A 24,180-nucleotide genomic window follows, 5' to 3' on the forward strand; every position below is an offset into this window, starting at 1 on the left:
CATTGCGAAGTTGTCAAAGTGATCATAATAATTAGAGAAACAATGTGCCTATCTAAATACTTTTCTCTGAAGTTAGCAATAGTAGAGCGCTTCAAAATCATGTATTTGAGCCAACGAGTTGTAAATGTGTATGTCAAAACCAAGTTTCGATTGTCCTCTGTTAATTTCATACTTTCACATATACGTTTATGCATCTCGAAACTGCAAGAAAAGCTGTCAATCCACCAAGTTTCCTTTGATAGTTTTCAAAATACTAGAATACATACTCTATAGAATAACATATGGAACCTCAGTTTAGTTTTAGATTACATAACAATATGGAATATATGGTACTATTTTTTCTTTAAATGAACTAATATCTGAAGAATTTTGTGACAATTTCATTTAAACTATTAAAAGATATCACATTATTAGCAATACAGCATGACGACTTACATTCAAGTCTACCCATCCATCTGACACACATATCGAACATTTAGAATTGGTATGTTTGTTTTCAAATTACTATAACTTAATATAAAAACATACTCAGCTTATTCTAAATGATCTATATGTGTGACAGATGGATAAGTCGACTTGAATGTAGATGACCATGTTGTATTGCTAATAATTTGATATTTGTATTCAGTAGCATCTGTTAATAGTGTAAATGAAACTCAGTAAACGTTCCCTACTATTTAAACTTAACATCTTCATCTACGAAAATTCTATCAATAAGATTCCGATGTATCGCGCACCTACATTCTCACCAGACTTAGGACAGTCAATAGCAGACCTTCAGCAATATCAACTTGAGTAGACGTGTGAATAAAAAGGCAAAATACATGGTTGAGCTGTTTGTCTTTATGGTTTATATAGAAAAAAAAATGAATACATTGAACATTCGTTGTGTCAAAACCTCATTATATAAAATCTTAACTTGTTCGCAGTATAATTTCTAACCCTTTCTGATGTATAATACTTATTCTACCGTAATTTTCGTAAATTATACCCTTCAGATCTATAAGAACTGTAAAGCAGGTAGAACATACTTTTTGAGATATTTATGCTAAAATATGACATCTAGATTTCAAAAATCGCCATCGGAAGTTTGTCACTTCAACGGTTATCTAGTTATGGCCGTTGATAAATATTTTCCTAGGGTCAATAAAAGATTTTTTTTAAAACAAATAAAATATTGTCAGTTTTTTTTAACCTTTTTACTCCTCTGAATAATGTTAGCAATTATAATGTTTATGTGTACTAATAGTAGCGTTTCTTATGTATTTCATAAAATCTGAGTAGCAGGTAAATATTATACAAAACCAGGCTGATTTTGAAACCATTATACAACAATTTGTGTTTATATTAATTAACGTTCCAGCCTCATTTACGTAATAGCTGAAGGTTTAACATCCAACACACGGAAATTGAAATATTTTACGATATCCAGTACAAATTTAGGACAGTTTAAAGAAATGGGACAAATAAATCACTTGAACATGAAATAAAAAAAAAAAGAAAAAGAAAAGGAAAGAAAAAATCATCTATAATTCGTAACACGAATTAGCCACATTATTCGTTAACAACAATGATGGAGAAAACAAAATTCTACGGCAGTTGTTTCGCCAAACAGTAAACATTACCTTGTATTAACTTCTTAAAACAAAATGCCTATTTTTAATCAACACAATACTAGATTTTCCTTTCTCTCCTGCTGACATATATATGTATCCACCATTACACAGAAAACGGGACTATAGATGACATTTTTCAAATGCCAAACTACCATTACTTTTCTCATATTTAGTATAAAATCTGTCTAAAAGTCATAATACCACTTTCCTGTTATGCAACGTATGATCTCCTATACAGTACGGCAGCTTAAATACAACTATGTACCCATACCTTAAAAAAAAGGCATATTTGAAACAAGATCTGAATCTTTCTAGATAATATATACACACAAAAGAATACATATGCACAAAAATGAACATACAAATACCCTGCACTGCAGAAGAATAACAAAATGTGCAGGTTCTACAGAATTGATCATTGATACAAAACAATTTTTGAAAATGTCACAGAGATAAACAATAATTGAAATGACAGCATATTCCAGATACTTCTGTCCTAAATGATTTTACAGATTGTATCATATCAGACAGACTTCATATATCAGTAAAACACATACCGACCAAAGTACAGTAGATATATTTAGAACACCAGCGTGATTTTAATATATTTAGTGTTTTGATCAGTATATATTTTCTTAATACATATGTAATATATGCAAAGCTATAATGCACAATATACAAAACAAACGTGCTATTTTCTTTTGTTAATGTTTGTTCTCCATGAAAAGTACCAGTATCTAAGGTAATTCAAATCCAAAAACAGCTTCATTAGCAACTGACGTAATTCGTAATATCAACATCCGCTAATATAATCAAATTAGGTTAACTTAACAAAATCATCGAAGACACTATTAAGTTATTTTCATGAACATCATGAACAGAAGTAAGCAATCGTATTTAAATTAAAAGTAAATTAGTAATAGGTGAGAAGCTTCTAGATATAATTAGAGTAAATATCAATCATCCCATAAACACTCACAAAGGAAGTTAAAAAGATTTTACGTAAGTAAACTTAGCACTTTAAAATTACGCAAGTTTTGCATCGAAGAAAATTGAGGATATCAAAAAATTTTGTTAACGCTCAGGAAAGCAAAACTTGATCTTGACACTAACAAATTGTGGCAAGCACAAGATACGAATCGATGATCTGAAGAGTGCAAGAAGAGATGAATCGATGTTTAGCAGAATACATCACAATAGTTACGACAAAGATTCTTCAAAACATCAATTCATTTTACAACACGTTGACTCAAATGCATTACGGATACGTAGTATTTGTCTCATACTCGTTACATATATAGTAGATTAACAACAATTCATGGCAAAATAGGTTATTTTTATAGCATTTGATTTCATTTAAATCAAGAAATTGATATTACCAACTTAATCTCCACTGTAAATAACACAGGCGAAGTACTTACAATACCAGCCTCATATTTCAAGCTTTAATTTTATTTCCACAATCCCCCCACCCTCTCTTCTGAACGAAAAAATATAACAACAATAAATTCAAAATACATGACACAGTAAATATTGTTCCGTAACAGTCCAAGAAACACGTTCATTCGTACGCGGGCCAATAATGGCCAAATATAATCTAAATAGATTTCCCTTTATTAATAAATTAAACACTGGTAACATATTCTATACATAAAAGCCGATCACAATCAATAGGTTACTTCTTGGCGATGTTTTTCTTCACCACGTAACGATGCAAATCAGAAAAGAGCCAATCATCAACAACTTGGTTGAAAATACTGACGTTCTAGTTGCAAGATATCGATCAATGTTTCAATGCTTTGTTATTAATTCATTTTTAATGTCTGCTTCCAACACTTGATACGTTAGTTTTTTTTTTTTTTCTTTCTTTCTTTCTTTCTGTGCCTCTGCAGTTCTTTTAGGTTTGTGATTAAGCTCGGACCCAAAATATATATGTGTATGTGTGTATACATCCGAACTCAGCACCAGGAGAAGAATGGACTCTTATTCTGAAAGCGTTGGGTAAACGTATCACTGAACGACCGGAACCTGGAAGTAGTACCCACATGACCTTTCAACCTGCGAAAAGACAATTATATGATTTAGAAAACATTATAACACTTCAAAATGTTATTACAATTTAAAATTAAAAAAGACATTGTAATAATTCAGATAAACCGGGTGACTGGTTTGAAGGCCATAAAACACGATCTTAAGAAGATCTCTTCTCTATAACATGATCTCTAAAACAATATTTCTATAAATTCAGTAACCACCAATATTCTTTGTTTTCAGAAACTTTGAAGCTTTATTTCTCAAGTTTTGACTAACCTGGTGGCAATTAGCAGAGGTGATTCACTGCTGGTGGATATTTTTGATGAAGCTATATACAATAGACATAAATGTACAACCAATATATAAATAACAACTACAAGATTTTATATGCATATTTCTGCATGCCAGTAGGTATGGGGCTATATATTACACAAGAAAAGCTAACCGCTTTTAGTAAAGACCAGAGAAATAACGTCAGAAAATTAGACTATCGTTGGTAGCTTAATTTCTGGGCTCTAAGAACATACTTTCGACAAAGCAAGATCTCCGCCAGTCCAATGATCAGTTTTTAATGCCGTTCCAATATGGTTCCATACCTACAACTATGGAAGCACAAATACATAATTAAATATTTCAAGAGCATTAAAATTTACTTAAAACCGGGCTTTTCTTAAATTGTTTCTGTATCTTTCCTTAACAATTAATATCGAAGGTGGTGTAAGTGCAAGACTCTTTTAAAAACTGTGTTACATCATCTACAAACGGCCACTGAAAATCAGCAGCAAAAATACAACAGGGAATACTTTCTATTAATCTTTTCCTGAAATCAAGCTCAGGTAAGGTTTTAGATTTAGAAGTACAGTTTCTCGAAAAGCTGGTTCTCCATCTGTGAGTTTAAACCAAACGGAAAATAGACAAAGCACACTGTGCAGATAGTGAAGCACATTTACATTTAAGTTAGTTCTGCTTGAGTAAATTCACAATGTGTTTGAAATCAACGGAGTTGAATAATTTTCCTACAGCACAGGAAATGTTACCAGTAATGTGAATCCACAGCTAAAAATTTCTTCAGAAATTCGAACTGATGATGCTGACAAGCCATTGTTGAAACGTATCAAGATGAGTTAGAAAACAGGTGCTTTAGTAAGTTTCAATCTTTTCAATATTCCATATGTATCCCATCAATTAAGTAATATCCAAAACTTCATCATTGTAGAATAATATGCTGCTAAGCCAGTAAATATTACAGGATAATAGTGAATGAAGTAGGGAAGTCACAAGTTTCGTTTTTAAACGGTCCTGAATGTGTCGTGATACGTAGAAACGAAGAGACATTTCATTTCTTAGCAGCTCCCAAGGGGAATGGGAACTTGGAGAGCTGCCTTTAAATATATTTGACAATGTTTCTCATTCTAGTCATAAAAATGTTATTTTAGACACTGGTGTAGTGAACTAACCAGAAGGGGATCAATGAACGGTGTGGGTTTCATCCGATAAAGCTCTCTATAGTCTACTCAGAACCGCTCTTAATTTCACCCCATTCAATTCCATTCCAAAGTAGTAACGAAACTTCTGGTATGCTTTATTTTTCACATTTCTTCCGAACCAAGGCAATTTTCGCAATGTCAACAACTAGACAATATCAGGTTGTCTAAAAAATATTGAGCTTTTGAAGGGGAAAAAAACTGTTATTTGAAAATAACATTATGAAACCACGTATATGCATCATTTTCTTCTATGTTCATCACCACCCTGTCGCTATCGAACTTCTCGTGGCACCTATAGAACTGTAGTTTCTCGTTAAAAAAAAGTTACGCGTAGTTTACACAGGTCTCTTTTGAAACTAACTTAACACTATTCAGCGCTGCAAAGACTGAAACAAGTGATACTCTGATGATGCCAGGTCCGGGCTATACGGTGAATGTATTGAAACCTCTCAACCAAGTTCTTTCAATTTTTGACGGATCGTTAAAACATTTATGCGGACTGGCTTATGTCAACTACTTCAGAAATGGCTCAAGTTCGTTACGTTTCAGTAGAGGTACGCAGACAGAAAATCGATCAAGTAAATGTTGTGCCAGATGTCACCTAGTTTTATATATAGCTACCTCTCTTCATATGGTTAAACACTGGTGATGGATATTTATGTTACAGGCAATCTCATGACTGCTTACACCCGGTTTTGCTCGATTTTCGCCAGAATATTCTCCCATTTCTGCTGTGATTGGTCGCCCACTGCGAAGAGCATCTTCGACATCGAAATTTTCAATACGAAAGCGATTGACCAATTTTGGCTCTTGTCTTTGATAACATATCTTGCACATAAATAGTACAAGTTTCTTCCAGGCCTACACAGCATTTTTGCCTTTATCGAACTAAAATTGTAAAATATAACACAATTTTGCTGAAAGGTCACTTTATTTTCGTGGTGCAATACCTCACCTCTGCTTGTAAGAATTCAAGCACCTTTTGTACATCTACGAGCTTAAACTCTCAGCTCGTGAACAGCGTTAGGACTGAGAAGCTGCGACTCATATACCCTGAGATCTGAGACTAACGCTATCCCATGCGCAAAGAGGTCACTACTTTTTAAATTACTATTATGAAAATTTTTGAGGAAACATGCAATGTTTTGTACATGGAACTGCCTGTAAAAAGCCTGTCAGATTTTAACAAGCATTATACAGGCGCTTGTTTCGGCGAAAACACATGTAAAGAAAATATTACAGGCACATTGTCTTCAGGTGATATGCATGTCGAAAAAGTATTAACCTTGTGTTGGAAATTTTGCACGGGAACATGCACTGTACAGAGCCTGTACATTAAAATGAGAACATGCAATGTACACGTACTCACTCACATGCAAGTAAATGGAGGGAATATGTGCATGTAAAGTACCTTGAATGGATTGTTGATAACACTCTCAATGCAGTAAGAATGAAAAGTACAAGGAAGATGCCTGTTTATCAACATGTAATATATATGTGTGACATTCGCATTACATGTAAATATCATGTATTAGCGTATAGCATGGAAAACGCATGATGTAGAATATGTTATTTTATATTTATCATTTTCGTGTACATGCGAAGTGTGGAACTCCCGTAAATGCAGTGTAAAAGGAATGTACAGGTGAACGGGAGCATGCAATAATCATGATTGCCAATAAATGGATTAAACATATACGTGTGGTGAACAAGGTAGATTGGAGCTAAACATTCACGTTATTAGCATAGGAGACATGCAATATTCAGGCACAAGTCTCCAGTTCGACATTCACTATGCAAGGTCCTGACACACGTATAATGCATGGGATTACAACTGAATACATTGCCTGTATTATCTCCGTGTACACGCGAAGTGTGAACCCACCTATATATAATGTACAGGAAATGTGCAGGTAAACGGAAAATGCAATCATCATGATTGCCAATAAATGGGTTAAACTGGTGCATGCCATGAACAAGGTTGATTGGAGTGAATCATTAATGTTACAGGTGTAGGAAACATGTAATATTCAGGCACCAAGTCTCCAGTTTGTCATGCACATATGCAAGGTCCTGACACATGTATAGTACTTAATGCGATGTACTTTACATGTATATTCCGTTACCACGCCTACTAATTCGCTAACACCTGTATTTCACATGTATTTAACATGTCAATTACTTTCTTATCAAATGAAAAGTAGCTGTCGTCAGATCCTCAAGAGGTAACGTGTACGTCAACTACATGGAATATGCCGATTACGTACATGTCTTTGCACTCTCTACATGTTGTTTACACGCATTTTTCACGTTGCAAGGTTGCAACCCTATCAACATGAAAACTACCTGTTTCCATGAAATGAACATGCAATGATCGAAAAAAAAAAAAAATCGATACCTGTCTCATGCGTTTAAAAGTGTTCCATTTTCAGGTGCATGTACAGGCGCCTGTAAAAATATGCCTGTTTATGCATGTTTCACAGGCGCCTGTAAACCACCTGTATTTTCTGTCTGGGTATCTAAAATAATATGAGGAATGCGTCACTATTTAATGTACAAAATAAACTAAAAACAGTTCAAAATGAATTGATATTTTACACTTCAGAAAAAGTCAGTACAACTAAACAAATTATTAGACGTAACAACTTTCTTGACGGATATCAAAAACTAATTACTATTTTTACTTCTGGTATACTAATAATAAATTTTATCAGTTACAAAAATTACATTAAGCAACAAAATTATTACAAAAATGAAATCCTAACTCGTAAGAGGAATTTTCGTAAAGATGAAATATTCAATATATATATATATATATATATATATATATAATTTAGGATAATTTAGGATTACAATTGATTAACTTACGGTATTAATATCAGCCAGAAATAATAGTATCTAGAAAGTGCTAAATTCCCGTTTTTAACAGTTTTTGGTTTGCTTCGTATATTAAACAATGATAGATTCTTCGCAACAAATTGTGCAGTAGTTGGCATTGCTAAAAATGTCATAGTTGGAAGAAATATGAAAATAAGGCAAACTACAAGATTCAATTATCACTTTAGAATGGAATCAAACACGGTGAAATTCCGAGTAGTTATGAGTAAGCCATGAAAGGTTTTATCGCGTGATGCCTAAAATGTTTCACTCCGTTGTTCTATTTCTTCTTGCTGTTTCTGATAAATTTTTACACACACACATTATATATATATATATATATATCCCCCCGAAAAGTTTCCGTACAAAGTAGGTTTATGTATACTTTACGTGCATTCGAGAAAACGCAAAGACATATCAATGGAATTTATTTTTATCTGGAACCTACAATATGTATTTGGGAGGAAAATACAGAACTTTAAAGGAAATGGACCATTGTTTTGACAAAAAACTTAAATCTTTGATTCATCAAAGTAGCCTCCACGCCCTGTGCTAACAGCTTAACAGACTTTGGGCATTCGGCGTATTAGTTTCTGGAGAGTTTCGGGCTTGATTGCTGTCCAGGCTTTGGGAAGACAATCAAATAAATGTTTCTCGCTAGAGGGACGCATCTTTCGAACTGCCCTATCAAACTCATCCCACAGTAGCTCAATTGGATTACAATCTGGTGATCGTGGGGGCCACACCATATTCTTGAGATTTCCCTGTTGCTCTTTTGCAGACAAATACCCTCTACAAAGTCGGAATGTGTGTTTTGGTTCATTGTCTTGCTGCATGAAGAACACACGAGCAATGAGCATCTTCCCAGATGGCGCTGGTGTCTGTTCAAAATCTGATGGTACTGTTCTTTCTGCATTGTACCCTGTATTTGCACTAAATCCCCCGCTTGATTGTTACCAAAGGAACCCCACACCATACAGATCCACCTCCGTGCTTTACCGTTGGCAAAATACACGATGGAAGCAGTCTTTCGCCATTGGAGCGACGCACGAAAACCCTGCGTGTATGACTGAAGAGTTCAAACTTTTATTCGTCAGTAAATAAGCACTTGTTCCACTGCTCTGGCCCCCAGTTTGCACATTTTCTTGCCCACAGCAACCCCTTATTTTTGTTTTGAGGGTGCAAGAGCGGTTTCCTAGTTGCTACACGACCGTTTAGTCCCGCATTAACTAACCGCGCTCGGCCAGTTTCATAGCTGATCGGCTTTTCGCGAGTTTCGTTCAGTTAAGCTTGTATTTGGGGCACTGTTTTTAACCTGTCGCGTTTGATTGTCACTATAATGTACTTGTCCTCTCTTGCAGTAGTAGCTCTAGGCCTTCCAGATCTTGCTCGTGAGCGATTTTCATAATCTACTCGCGATGCACCATCACAACGGCGCGATATTTATTTTTCTTAATTCATCCACAACAGGCCAAGACCTTTTCTCCCGTCGGGTTCTAAAGGGTTCACCGTTCATTTGTGAGCAAATTGTAATGCATCCTTATGTTACATTTTAAAATTTTCTTTATTTCATGTTTGTCCGGAAACTTTTCGGGGCTAGTGTATATATACAGGGTGTTCATCTATTATGTAGTCAAAATCCACTGGTGAAATCCTCACACCTAAACAATAAACAAAGTCCATATGAACATAGGGCGAAAAACGCGTTGTTTCAAAGTTATGAGATGCCGAAATCGAGAAAATTACAACTTTGAGGCTGCCTAGCTCGAAAACTATGAGAGATATCAACGGTGGTTCAAGAAGTATTAGAGGAACTAATACACACTCTATTTAAATGCCTATGTTTCAGAGTTGGGTCTTATCGGTGCACATGATTTTAGAGAGAGAGAGAGAGAGAGAGGTAGAACAGCGGAACCTATACCACAGCTCCTTCTATAAAATCCGGTCCACCGGTACGTCCCAACTTTGAAACATTGTTATTTAGATAGATAGTGTACTAGTTCCTCTAATATTTCTTTAACCTCTTTTGATATCTCTCATACTTTTCGAGTTAGCCAGCCTCGAAGTTACAATTTTCTCGATTTCGGCATCTCGTAACTTTGTAACAACGCGTTTTTCGCCCATGTTCATATGGACTTTTCTTATTGTTTAGGTGTGAGGACTTCACCAGTGGATTTTGGCTACATAATAAATGAACACCCTATATTTTATATATATATATATATTTCAAGTTACTATGACAAGTTATGAAAATTTTCCGATTCATAAAAACATACCCCACTTATTCTTACATCTTTATTTAGCCGTAAAATTTATTGTAATAAATAGTGATGTGAAGTAGAAAATTTTCCGCTATATTTTCCGGGAAATTTTTCCCTTCTAAACGAATATCAGTGATCAAGTAACAATTCTTCATTAATCATAAAACTGATTGAATTCATGTACAGAAATGTTAAAAAGTGAAAGATTGTTTAAAGAATCTGAAAATTTTCATGGCTCAGATAATTTCCAGTACAATGTAGGAACAAGTGAAACAATTTTTCATGAATCGAAAAATTTTCTGTCGTGTGTGGAAAAAACTGAAACAATTTTTATGAGTTGGAAAATCTTCATCATTTTGAAGCAAAAAGTAAAACATTTTTTCGTGAATCGGAAAGTTTTTTACTTTGTAGAAACAAGTAAAAGGAATTTTCATGGATCAGAAAATTTTCATTACGATGTAGAAATGCGTGGAAAAGAGCAAAAAAACTTTCCGATTCAAGTAGTTGTTTTACTTTCTGATTCAAAATGATGAAAATTAACCGACCCATAAAAAGTGTTTCAAGTTTTCCATTCAGAACAGAAAATTTTTCGATTCACGAAAAATTGTTTCACTTGTTCCTACATAGTACTGGAAATATCTGAGCCATGAAAATTTTCAGATTCTTTAAACGATCTTTCACTTTTTAACATTTCTATACATGAATTCAATCAATTTTATGATTAATGAAGAATTGTTACTTAATCACTGATATTTGATTAGCACGGAAAATTTTTCGCTATATTTTTCCGGAAAAACATAGCGGAAAATTTTCCACCTCACATCACTAACTTTGACCTTTGATTCATTGTACGTTCATTTTAGCATCATTTTGAAAAATGAAAGATTTGCTAAAAATCACGGTAACCCTTAAAGAAACTCTCGGCTCATCAATTAGCAGACACTGGAACACATGTGGGGCAGTTTCATCTCTCGACTTGTAAACTACATTATGAAAGATGGATATAACTTTTCAGGTGTTTTTTTTCTACGTAACACAAATGGCATTTCCCCTAACCCTCATACCTATTTAAACCAAATCAAGTTTGGCGTATAATTATCTGTGGAATGTTCATTTAAAAATGAGTACAGTTCCTTGTGTCACCCTGTATATAGCTGAAAATGAAGAAATCTGAAATCCATATTGTCCTTGGAATTAACACTTAAGGAAGATGATTTGAGGCGGAATAAGAGATACGAAGACCCGAAATAATTCAGGAGTATATCATTAGATAAGTAGTGTTAAAAGAGATTCAAAAATACGTATGAAAGTGTAAAAGTGGTTAATTATATTCATCGAGTGAAGTCCAAGTTGGAGTTATACGAGGAAGAATCGAATGAAAACCGCGGAAGTGCCATTAAAATTCTGTTTTTTAACCGACGCGTTTGAAGATTTGCACAGTCCTCGACGTGTTTCCGAGCTGATAGGGCGAAGCAGTGGCGGTAGATGGGGTTAGAGCTGAATTACAGCTGATTCGACATGGCGGCACCACGACGCAGTTGTACCAAGTAGGAATAGCGTGGAGTTATTCGATTTTTATGGAGTGAAGGTATGGAACCGATTGATATTCATCGAAGAATGAGGACGAAGTATGAGGACAACTGTTTGTCAAAGCGGCAAGTCTACGAGTGCTACAAGATATCCACAGAAGGTACGACTCTGTTGACTGATGCTCCCTGCTCAGGTCAGGCTCATCGTGTTGTGACAGGAGTCCATGGCCGCAACAGATCGGCTTATTCAGGAAAACAGGCGTGTCACCCTTGCTGAAACAGCTTCTCAATGAATATGAGCTTTAGTTCAGTACAACACACAGCGCATGACGAACTCCGCTACGGAAAAGTATTCGCCACATGGTTCCTCAACAGCTGACGCAGGAATAGAAAAATCTTCGGGCTGACATATGTCAAGAACCGCTGAGGCGTTATGAAAAGAAGAGTGTGGAGTTCCTAGCTCACATTGTCACTGAGGATGAAAACTGGGTACACCATTTTCAACTGGAGATGAAACATGGAAACAAAGAATTGCGACATTCCTCTTCGCTGAAACCAAAGAAGTTTCGCAGCCAGCCCTCTGCAGGGAAAGTCATGCTGACTTTATTCTGGGATAAGAATGGTCCTATTCTGGAATACTACATGACCCCATGACCACAATGACTAGTATCACCTACACCGACCTTCTGAAGAACCATTTGAAGTAAGCAATACGCACAAGGCGAAGGGGATTGTTGAATGCAGGTGTTTTACATCAACATGATAACGCCCGCTCTCATTCTGCTCGTGCAACCATGAAAACCATCAATGACCTACACTTCAAGTGCTTCACATCCGCCATACTCGCCAGATTTTGCACCATCAGATTTTCACATCTTTGGTCCATTCAAGGAGCACCTTGGAGGACAGAATTTCAAGTATGGTGAAGACGTCCAATCGGCGGTGCACGAAAGGCTACAGCGTCAACCAAAAGAATTTTTTTATGCGGTATCGACGCACTTCCAATTCGATGGCGTAAGTGCATTGAACTGGGAGGGGACTATGTAGAAAAATATTGTACAAACACACATTCTCCCTGCAGTAAAACAGTGGAAAAAAATACTTGCGATTTTCATTTGATTCTCCCTCGTATAAGGAAATAGTGGTTTCAAGAACTATAAAAAGAAAAGGCATGGTAGTAGTAAGAAGCTTTGCTTATGTGTCATATGAGAGAGAGAAAGCTGTTTATTTTTCATACCAAGGACAGTGTATTAGGAAAATTAAGGATTTCAGTTGTCATAGTTACGGAGTATACACAGGCTAATTGGACTCTATAAAAGAAAATGAAAGACACACTAGTGATTCAGTTTATACAATGTCTATGGTTCATGTAATTTGTTTAAATATGACTGCCTACATGATGGATTAATATTCATTAGGATAATATTTTACGCACATTTTAGTGTTAAATTATTCTGTTAAATATGCATTGACAATCATAAGAGCATAAGAATTTCAGTTTTTATAATCTATAATTATGATAGTCATCTGCAACCTTATTTTCTTCAGTGCTTTATCGATGACAAGCTGTTAAATGAGAGAGTTCGCATTCGACCTTCTCTTCCTTATTGGGTTACTGCATAATTTCGTAGCGTTTTCACTCGTAATTTCTCTCTCCAAAGGCAGAGAAAGAAAACTAGTTTTGTACATCATTCAAAGCACTTGTTTTGCTCTTTCAGAATTATTTTTAAAAATAAAACTGAAGATTAAAAACTACAAGTGCGAAAAAAAATATATTTATTCGAATTTAATTTTAAATATGTATAATGAAAGCGCTTAGAAATATTTCAAGCGTAATACTGGAAAGATTCAGCGAGAAAATAGAGAGGAAAATTGTTCCTTTAGAGAGAAAAAATGACAAAGAATGCTCTGTGCTACTGAGGCTCTCTGATCCATATGATCGCGTGACCATGATGATGGACTACGATCACTCATCAACCGTACACCTACTATGTACTAGAAAACGCAAAACTAGAAAACTCAACGTGCTGTTGTGTTTCCTTGCTTGTCCATCTAGCTCGTCAATAGTTATCGTCTGTTAGACTACCATCTTTTCTGATCTCTCTCAATCTGTGGGGAATTTCGTTTATGAATAAAATCAGTCTTCAAAACTCAACTTGATAGTTTTCCGAGACCAACTGCTAGATTTCTCAGATATGAAATTGAAAACTCGCAACAGTGCTTGTAAGGAGTCAATCATAACGCAGTTCAAGAACACATAAATATACATTGTTACCTGATAGAAAAATTGTACGAGATTATGCAACAAGTCAATAAATAATGAAAAGACAATAACAAAACTGTTTTGTTTTAGTATTTTATTGGTATGTGGGTTTCATTTCTACTTAATGTGATTTCAAAATTTGTTGTTTTAGTTGGAACACTATGTCTATGTCAAAACATGACTACATCCAGGTATTACTAGTTACTACTGTTACGCTATAGTTTCTATCGGAAATGACTAGCATAAAAATACTGTTGTAACTTACCTCTCTACTACAACTGCAGGCATCTGAACAAGCTGTACAGGACTCTTGCCATCTTTTAAAGCTTGGGTTAAGTTAAGAATCTGACCACGCATCACACTCATTTGCCTCTCGAACAAATGCCTATCGAAACCTTTATCTTGCTGTTAAAAAAAATAATAAAATAAACAATATCAAACTGAATATACAATAGTTCAACTGTTTAGTAAATGTAAGAAAACAATATGAATGAACTTCAGGTTAATATTTTCAACTTTACATTCAACACCTCACAAAAATTTTAACTAATACACGGAAGGGGAAAAAAAGGAAACAAACATATATCTGACTACAACCAAATGATATTTACTATTATATATTTCCTTTCCATGATGCTTGAATATCATCGCGATCAAAACACCTAACAGGTAACATGTTTACTAACTTTCATACAGTTGATGATCAAAATAATGGGAACACTTGAACATTCAACTTACTTGATTAATACGAAATGGAACCACCGTTAGCTTGTAGAACAGCCATGCTTTGTTCTGGAATGGAGGTATAGAAGTCATGAATGGTTTCCTGAGAAATTTTGAAGCATTCTTCATGCACTGCAGTGCTTACTTCTGACAACGAGGATGGAATAGGATACCAAATTAGGAGTTTAAGTTTTAGAACTGACCATATGTGTTCAATTATGATTATGTTTGTGGATTAGGAAGGACAAGTGAATGCTATAGTTCTTCCCGATTTCATGAAACCACGGCTTAACAGCTCCAGCAGGGTTAATTCGTTTATTTCATCTTCGAACATGGCGTCATTAATCGGAAATACCTAGACCACAGGATTCACATGGTTACCTCAAAGGTTCTCATATTTACTAGCAGTAGGCGTCCTGTCAAAGTAATCAAAGGTCACATGGAATACCAGGATATAGCAACGAACAAAATCACAAAGCCGCCGCCAAGTTTCACGATAAGGTGGAGAGAGATTGAAACGTAAGCTTCTTAAAGCGGTCCGACAAACATTTACATGGTCTGTTGATGGAAATAATGTGAATGAGGACTCATCGGACCATATTATGCGTTTTCTATCATTGGAGAACCACAGCGCATGCTCTCGGCACTATTTTCTACGCGCTAAAGCGTTGTTGGCGGTGTTCAACAGTCTGGAAACTACAGTCCGCAATCTTCAGGTTATGTAGCATCATCAGACTGTGATTGTCGCAATTGGTGGTTCCAAGTGCCGACTAAGTTCTGAGGTAACTTTTGCTGCATTCATTCTATGGTTCCTAGTGACATACCTTTTCAGTTTTCGGTGATCCCCTGTTACTGAGGTTTCTCTTCCGTCCATTACCATTCTCCGCTGATGTTTTATAGTGAGTTCTGTACGCCATCATCACCTTGGACACTGTTCCTCGCAACTCATCTAACACACTAGGTACCGTACACACACTTGCATCAACTAACTGAGCATCTATAAAATGACCTCTCTGAAACCCAATATGCATCACCCCCATCTGCTCGCTTCAATACACGCCTCTATTCTAGCCTGCTTGACGTACTACAGATGACCAGCTAACACACTACTAACACCAACTAGGAGATGAACACCCATCTTCAGTGTTACCTCTTCACTCCTCCTCGATCTTGCAAACTACAGTTGTTTCATTATTATCATAATCCTCCGTATATTGTATATACACATATAATCGTATCCGTAGGATATATCGAGGTACTTCGTTCCCTCCCACATTTTCACTTTACCAGTATTTCCTTCTCCCCTTATTATAATTGAATAAATTACATATATTATTTGTTTATCTTTTTGTTCTAGTTCTCATTTGTGGAAATTTCTAGCGGCAATTTTTTCTGGTACCTAGAACAGAAAGATTGGGCAAAAGGACTTACAGCATTGTTGCTTTTTAATCTTCAACTCGCCACTGAAACAGAATGTACATAATAAGGGAGAAATGAAAGTGAATTTTTACTTTAACGTACGTATAATCATAGGGAAAGAGAGAAAAAAATGACTGATGAAAATGGAAACCATTAAAATGAAAATATGGAAAGAAATGTGAATACTCCACGAAAAATCCTACGGACACAATCTAAGGTTGGATCAAACTAGGATGCCTTACTCCTATACAGAGCGGTATCCCAGCCCCCGACAAAGACGATACCTATGGACTCTTTTTACAAATAGTTGATAAATTTATTATTTCCGAGTATGGTAAAGTAGATACTAGAAAGTTTTGGAAGACAGCATGTCTGTCAATTACCGAAAATGTAGAATCATTATTATGTGGCTGCTATAGAGTATCTGAACGAACAATGTACTTCTCCAAAACATAACTTTTTTTAAAGTCCCTTAAAACTGTCAGTTTGGCAACATCGCATTCGAAGTAATATGGAAAAATAACAAGACTTCCGAACACAGTTTACAATTTGCTGTTTGAAATACTCACTCAACTTAATGTAATGGTACTTTTAGAAAATAGCACCTTCGCAAATGCAGAAATCTTTGTTGTGATTAAAGAACACACCCCTTAAAAAAATAATTAAAAAGAAGGGTTGTTAAGAAATTTGTTAACTATCAATAAAACTGGAGGAAAACTCTACAGTTGTTTTAATAGCTATGTGTGTTGAGTAGTTTTTCTGCTGATTCAATGCTTTTAAACCTGGTTCGAACCCCACTGGGTGATTTTATTTTTTCCTAACTTTTCTGCTATTTTTGTCGTTGTGAAAGGCACTCCTTCCCCAAGCTTAATATGCCAATCAATAATTTGAATATCATTGTGTAAATTTTAGAAATATATTATTCACTACGTCATTTAAGGATACAAATAATATACGCAATTTATATAATAATTTTAATTTGTAATCTCTGATTAAGTAATTTTTATTATTTAAGTTTAGATTGTAGGAAACTCTTTTAATTTTTCCTACAGTGTTATTTTTTTAAATAGTGTAATTTGTTGAAAATTTTGTATATTAATATTATTCATTCAATCTTTCCAAGTTTTTCTTCACATCACTTAGTCATGTTATGATTTGAAAAGTTTATATGTGGTCGCAGTATATATGTGTGTGGTATAATGTATACCGAGTTATAGTACTACCTAATGAACGTACTAAAAGAGAAACTTCGGATATTTCTTGTCAAACTGAAGGATTTATGGGAAATTTTCGTGAATACGATAATGCTAATAGATTCTTTAATAACCGGAATAATAATTATAGTAGATTTTATGAGGAGAGAGTAGATTTTACAATGAAAATAGACCTAGTCCATCTGACAATAATAATTCAGGCCGATATAGACAAAATAATAATAATAATAATTCTAATAGAGGAGATAATAATCCTAGAAGCAACTTTAGAGACTGGAGGAATAATCCATGAGACTAGAATGGGTCATATTATGGTGCTTCTCCACCACCAATACCTATCTTCCCCGATTTTCCCAAATTATGCTAATATCCGAAACCAAACGCCAAGAACTGGAAGAGAAAATCAATCTGGAATGGCAGGCAAACTTAATAATCAGAACATTGATCAGAGAAATGCATCTGGCAGCCGTTAGATGTAAATGGGGTTATCGACTGCCAAAATAAATTTTCCTCCTCAAACAAAAACCAAGGTAGGGTAAATGACGATGTAATAAAGAATGACGATGTATAAAACACTTATTAAGCAAGGTCTAGTGCAGTAAACTTTGGTTTGAGAAAAGAACTACTGCCATTATCGGTTGATTTTGTAATAAATGAGGAAAGTGAAACCAGAAATGTAGATATGTAGATACCTACCCTTTACCTATACTAGACTGTCATATAGATGACACTAAAATAAAAATTATCTTAGATTCTGAAAGTAATATACTGCACTATGAAGTGCAGAAAATTACTTTTAAAAAATCCTTCAGCCAAATTAAAACCTACGATATCTTTAGTGTTAAAAAAATCCGCAGGTAACGAAAATTTTACAGTAAAAGGATACCATATAACAATTATTATGATTAATGAAAGTATTTTTCAAGTACCTGTCTAAGTTTTAAAACACTTAAAACCTGATTTTATATTGGGATTCGCATCCTTTATTAGACATAAGGCAGTACTGAATTGTAATTTAAACAGTTCAAAAATTGATAATTTCGATCAACCTGTTACTCTCAATTTACGTAAAGAACAAATCATGTACGTACATTCAGTTTATGCAGAACCTCAAAGAGTTGAATTATCAGGTGGGAATCAGTGCGTTGCTAAAGAAGAAATTAAAAAAACAATAGAGGAGAGAGATGATTTAACAACTGTTAAAATAAAGTTATTAGAATTACTTATTCGATATAGACATTTATTCTCAAGTAATCCTAGACTGACAAAAAAATTCTTGATGATTAGTTAGTTTTTAGCTGATCATTGGAAGATCATTTTAGACTTTTAAAAACATTATTACAGATATTTATTTCAACAAATTTTGGCGTAAATTTTAAGAAATGTGATTTCGTTAGAAATGAAATAAAGATTTGGGCCACACAGTTAGTGGAAATTTAATCAAAGTAAACTCTAAACCGAATTAACCCATTCATTATTTGCCAGTGCCAAAACCAAAAGACAGTTATGAGCAGTCTTAGGATTAATTTCATGGAGAAGGATACATATAAACAAGTTTGCTGAACTGACTGTACCTTTGTTCAATTTATTAAAGACAGGGAATTTGTATTTACCACTGAATTATTAAATTTGTTAAAAAAAATCGAAGAAAAGCTAGTGAACAGCGTCGTTGGCTGCCTAAGTTCGATTTGCAGATGCATTTATATTCGGATGCTTGCGATGAGAGCCTAGCTAGTTATTTGACGCAATTTCCATCCAATCAAGATGATCCTGAAATCATAATATACGTCAGCAGAAGCAAAAAAACTCATGAATTTTCATTATACATTAACCAGCACAAATTGCTGTCAGTTTTGTACGGGTGTAAGCAATTTTCTAGTTTCATTTTAGGAAGGTATGTCATTGTATATATAAACCATATGGCTGCAGCTCATGCCTTCAGTATGAAGTATTTGGATGCAAGAACTATAAAGATGTTATTAAAATTGCAAGATCTGTTTTGACATTTTGCCATATTTAAAACGCTGATAATAAAGTAGCTGGTATCTCGAGGAGAAATCCATCAGAACCTCCTGTTAATCCAGATTTGCATTTTACAAATTTCTTAAGGAGTAAAGATCATCCTCTATTCAAAGTGGGAAGAATTTAAGAAGAACAAAATCGTGGTGATTACTGTAAGACAATGGTTTTCAACCCAGTTCGTATCACGACCCCCATTTTATCACATCCTCTTGCCAGCGACCACTTTATAATTTCTGGTTTGTAATAAGACTGTGTTGGATTTTTAATATACCTATTGCGGAGATTTCAAGGTATCCATCTGCCATTTCTTATATATAATAGATACAACAACTTCCCTAAAAGCAAATAGATGAAAACGAAGTTTGGTCATTTCATTCGTATTACAAGAATTGAATCCGATTCGTCATACTGTTTCAAAGTGGAGGCCGTTTGAAAATTTTAAAACTTAATTTTGGGTCATAAGATAAAAAATAAAGTGATTTCTGATTTTGGTTTAAAAAAAAAACTTGGACAGTTGTTAAAGAAGTTATTGAGTATTTTAAATGACTTGATAATGTGTGTCATGAAGATTGAATCGGATATTGCCGCACTAGTGAAATCGCACCATGTTCAGGAATCTCATTAACTTTCACTTTTAATTGTTCTCAATATCCATGTTTTGTTGCATTTGTATTTTTCTGCTATTTTAATATGCAGTTCTCATTAGATACATATCGTACCTCTTTCATTTAAATTGATTTTTAAACAACTCTGTACCTGTTGAAAATGTTTAGTGGACCTATTTTTTGTTGTTCTTAACAGTAGGTATAAAAATAAAAATATGCCTATCAAAAATTCAAAATAATATTTAAAAATATTTTCTGGTATTACATTTTAATGAATTTATCTCTTCCGCTTATCTTCGCGACCCCACCAGGTTGAGAAACCCTGCTGTAAGGAAGTGAAAATGGAGCACCGAAAAAAGTACAGGAACACGAGGGAGTTGTATACTTTTGAAATGATGGAAACAAAAATTTGTTACTGGTAATGCCTGAAAATTTAGATAAAGAAACGGTTAAAAAAATCAAAGATTTTGTTTTGGATTGCGCAGATGTTTGTATTTCATTGGATCAGTTTTGAAATTGAAAAATCAGAGACAAGACTTACGAAAGTGTATCAACGATTGTTTGGTGTGTCAAAATTAAGTATGCTAATAGAGTAATATATAAAGAACGGTACCATGTAACAGCAGAGCTCACGAGGAAATGTGTGTGGATATTACACCAAAGAGTAGTAACTATAGTTAAATGTCAGCCATAGACGTAAATTCGATATTTTCAGTTTTTTATGCAATGAGGAGGGCAAATATATATATATAAACAGTATCAATTTTGAAAAAAACAAATATCTTTATACATTACCATATACACAACTTACATTGTATCTAACCGAGGAGAACAATTCACGTCCAACAAATAGAACAGTTTTGTGAAAATAAGAATACAAAACATATTATAATTTCCCATGACAGATCATTTATAACATGTTACAAAACATGTTATAATATATAGCTCTTTTGCTAATGGAGTTCTGGAGAGGGTGCATAGAAACCTGAATCAGTTGATAAGACTGCAATGTCACGACGATATTAAATGGGTAAAAATTCTACCGCGAATTATTCAGTATGCATGTTAGTAGGATAATAACCTTTGGAATTATTCCTATACTATTCATCTGATGTGCATTTTCGTAGACTATACTCATGGCTAAAAAGTCTGCAAGAAACAAATTGAAAACAGGCAATTTCAAGCAGAATTTTGAATACATATTGATACATATCGGAAAGGAATATATATATACGATCTGATAAATAGATAAAATTAAAAGATCAAGACTTGGTTTTAATAAAAGCTCATCCGAGCCTTCAGTGGTTAAAAATATTATACATAAGTATATGCAGTGTTATTGTGGTCCGTACGTTGTAGATATTTTTTTTTAAGAAATTGAACCATATTAAGAAATTCAAATGGAAAAGAAACTGGGAATCCAAATTATTCAAACCTAAAAAAAATTAATTGGTTTGAAAAGAAGAAAAGAGACTTGATGAAGAACTATAAAATAAATTGAAAGATATATAGGCTGTGACCACAGGAAATGAAGGAAAACAAGTATGATTTATAAAGAGAATAGCTTCCAAGTTCAATTCTTTTATAAAATATATTTGCTGATAAAGTCGTTACTACAGAATAAGCAGAAATTAAAGATTTAGATTTTGTTCTAAATAATAATAATAATAATAATAATAATAATAATAATAACATTAATAATAATAATGTTATTATCCTACTAACTTGCATACTGAATAATTTGCGGTAGAATTTTTACCCACTTAATATCGTCGTGACATTGCAGTCTTATCAACTGATTCAGGTTTCTATGCACCCTCTCCACAACTCCATTAGCAAAAAAGCTATATATTATAACATGTTTTGTAACATGTTATAAATGATCTGTCATGGGAAATTATAATATGTTTTGTATTCTTATTTTCACAAAACTGTTCTATTTGTTGGACGTGAATTGTTCTCCTCGGTTAGATACAATGTAAGTTGTGTATATGGTAATGTATAAAGATATTTGTTTTTTTCAAAATTGATACTGTTTATATATATATATTTGCCCTCCTCATTGCATAAAAAACTGAAAATATCGAATTTACGTCTATGGCTGACATTTAACTATAGCTACTACTCTTTGGTGTAATATCCACACACATTTCCTCGTGAGCTCTGCTGTTACATGATACCGTTCTTTATATATTACTCTATTAGCATACTTTATTTTGACACACCAAACAATCGTTGATACACTTTCGTAAGTCTTGTCTCTGATTTTTCAATTTCAGAACTGATCCAATGAAATACAAACATCTGCGCAGTCCAAAACAAAATCTTTGATTTTTTTTAACCGTTTCTTTATCTAAATTTTCAGGCATTACCAGTAACAAATTTTTGTTTCCATCATTTCAAAAGTATACAACTCCCTCGTGTTCCTGTACTTTTTTCGGTGCTCCATTTTCACTTTCTTACAGCAGGGTTTCTCAACCTGGTGGGGTCGCGAAGATAAGCGGAAGAGATAAATATCATTAAAATGTAATACCAGAAAATATTTTTAAATATTATTTTGAATTTTTATTATTATTATTATTATTATTATTATTATTATTTTAGTTGACAGCATTACCAGATTCACGAAAACTAATGAAGTGTAATTAAATATTCTCTCTGATAAAACAATGTTTCCTATCGTGGTACCCTCTCGTTGATCTTTTCAAAATTGTATATTTTAGGTTGTATTAATTTCAACTTAAAATTTAATTGCTTAACGCACTGTTGGATATCGTCTTGTCCAGATGCCAAAGGCAAACGAAATCCGAGAAAACTCTTGGCGAAGAACAACAAAGAAATGATACAACAACAGGATGACAACTTTAAATTAATAACGCACAGTGTACTAAAGATATGTACCTTTTTTGTACAATAGCTATTTTATGAATATTTAATAGAAAACACACCATATAAACAATGTGGAAATGATCAAAATTTTGCAGTATGCAGACAGGTGTACAGTTTCATGCCTCTGCACGAAGAGAGGAACACTACATGGTTCATCCATGGCGGAAAGATAAAATACACCGTCACTTGGGTCTACACAACAGACACATAAACATTAAGTTTTATATATATTATAAAAAGATGCCTACACATAGTAAGTCACATACTAAAATGATCCAAATTAATGACTCTGTTGTGATTATAGTACTAAGACATGGCATATCAAATTAAATAAGTAACTAAGCAAAAGGTAGCTTTGACTTACTTCCACCGAAACTAGTGGCTATGAACAATGAAAAAAGGCTTGCCATTGAAAAGTGTATACATTACGAGCGAATTTTGAAGCTTTTTATAGAGTCCCACGAAGACAAGAAGACTGTTACCAAGCTACAAGAGTTAGTTGCGGTTGACAATCAAGAATGCGCGGTGAGAAGTCAAAGTTTAGCTCGTTCGCAGTTCGCGAAATTCACAACGACAACCTACGTCACTTAAAGTTAAGTTGTGAAAAGTGATATGGATGCGTAAAATGTTTGTATCCCAGAAACGCATTTATATAGTTGAACTTCACCGTGTAAATATGTTATTTTCCGTTGAACTTCACCGTGTAAATGTTATTTTCCATCGAACATTATCCATTTGCAAATAGGTCAATGCAGCGAGAATGTGATAGATATTCAACTTCAAACAACCATATTACATTTTATTATTAACTTCCTTTCGTTGAAAATAATTAGACTACAAAATTGGTAATGGTGACACTGCGTTATTTTGCAAATAAGAAGCCATTTGTGAAAGTCAACTAGTTTAGAAAATAACTAAATAATTTCTACTACAAGAAGTCGGATTGTTAATGATGATTCGCTTAATTACACACTTACTGGTCATGAACCGTTACTAAACTGTGTGATAGTGTTACAAACCACAATTATAGATAAGTAATCAACATTAGCAACAGGAATATAGAACGGTGGAACTAAGGGCTTTATAAAACCCTTGTGAACTAACCGTAGGAAGAACATGTCAGCTTAAGGACAAGTCAAGAGAGAAAAGTGAAATTAATTTTAGTGTGCACAAACTGAAACTTTAAAAAAACAGTTATATATATATATATATATATATATATATATATATATATATATATA

General features: G+C 34.0%; 1 protein-coding gene across 4 annotated transcripts in view; it reads right to left on the bottom strand.

Moving 5' to 3' along the window:
* Positions 1-2,447: 2,447 nt before the first annotated feature.
* Positions 2,448-24,180, bottom strand: part of Pi4KIIalpha (phosphatidylinositol 4-kinase II alpha) — a 127,822-nt gene continuing 106,089 nt past the window's right edge. For all 4 annotated transcript variants that reach the window (XM_081761982.1, XM_081761974.1, XM_081761992.1 and 1 more), the window contains 2 exons: positions 14,333-14,472; positions 2,448-3,674 (listed from right to left, as the gene is read on the bottom strand). In XM_081761982.1, the coding sequence (XP_081618108.1) occupies positions 3,575-3,674; positions 14,333-14,472 (240 nt within the window). In that variant the 3' untranslated portion in view covers positions 2,448-3,574. The remainder of the gene's footprint in view (positions 3,675-14,332; positions 14,473-24,180) is intronic.

Source organism: Thermobia domestica, chromosome 1 (assembly GCF_964235325.1).
Source record: "Thermobia domestica chromosome 1, izTheDome1.hap1.1, whole genome shotgun sequence".
NCBI classification, from domain to species: Eukaryota; Metazoa; Arthropoda; class Insecta; order Zygentoma; family Lepismatidae; genus Thermobia; species Thermobia domestica.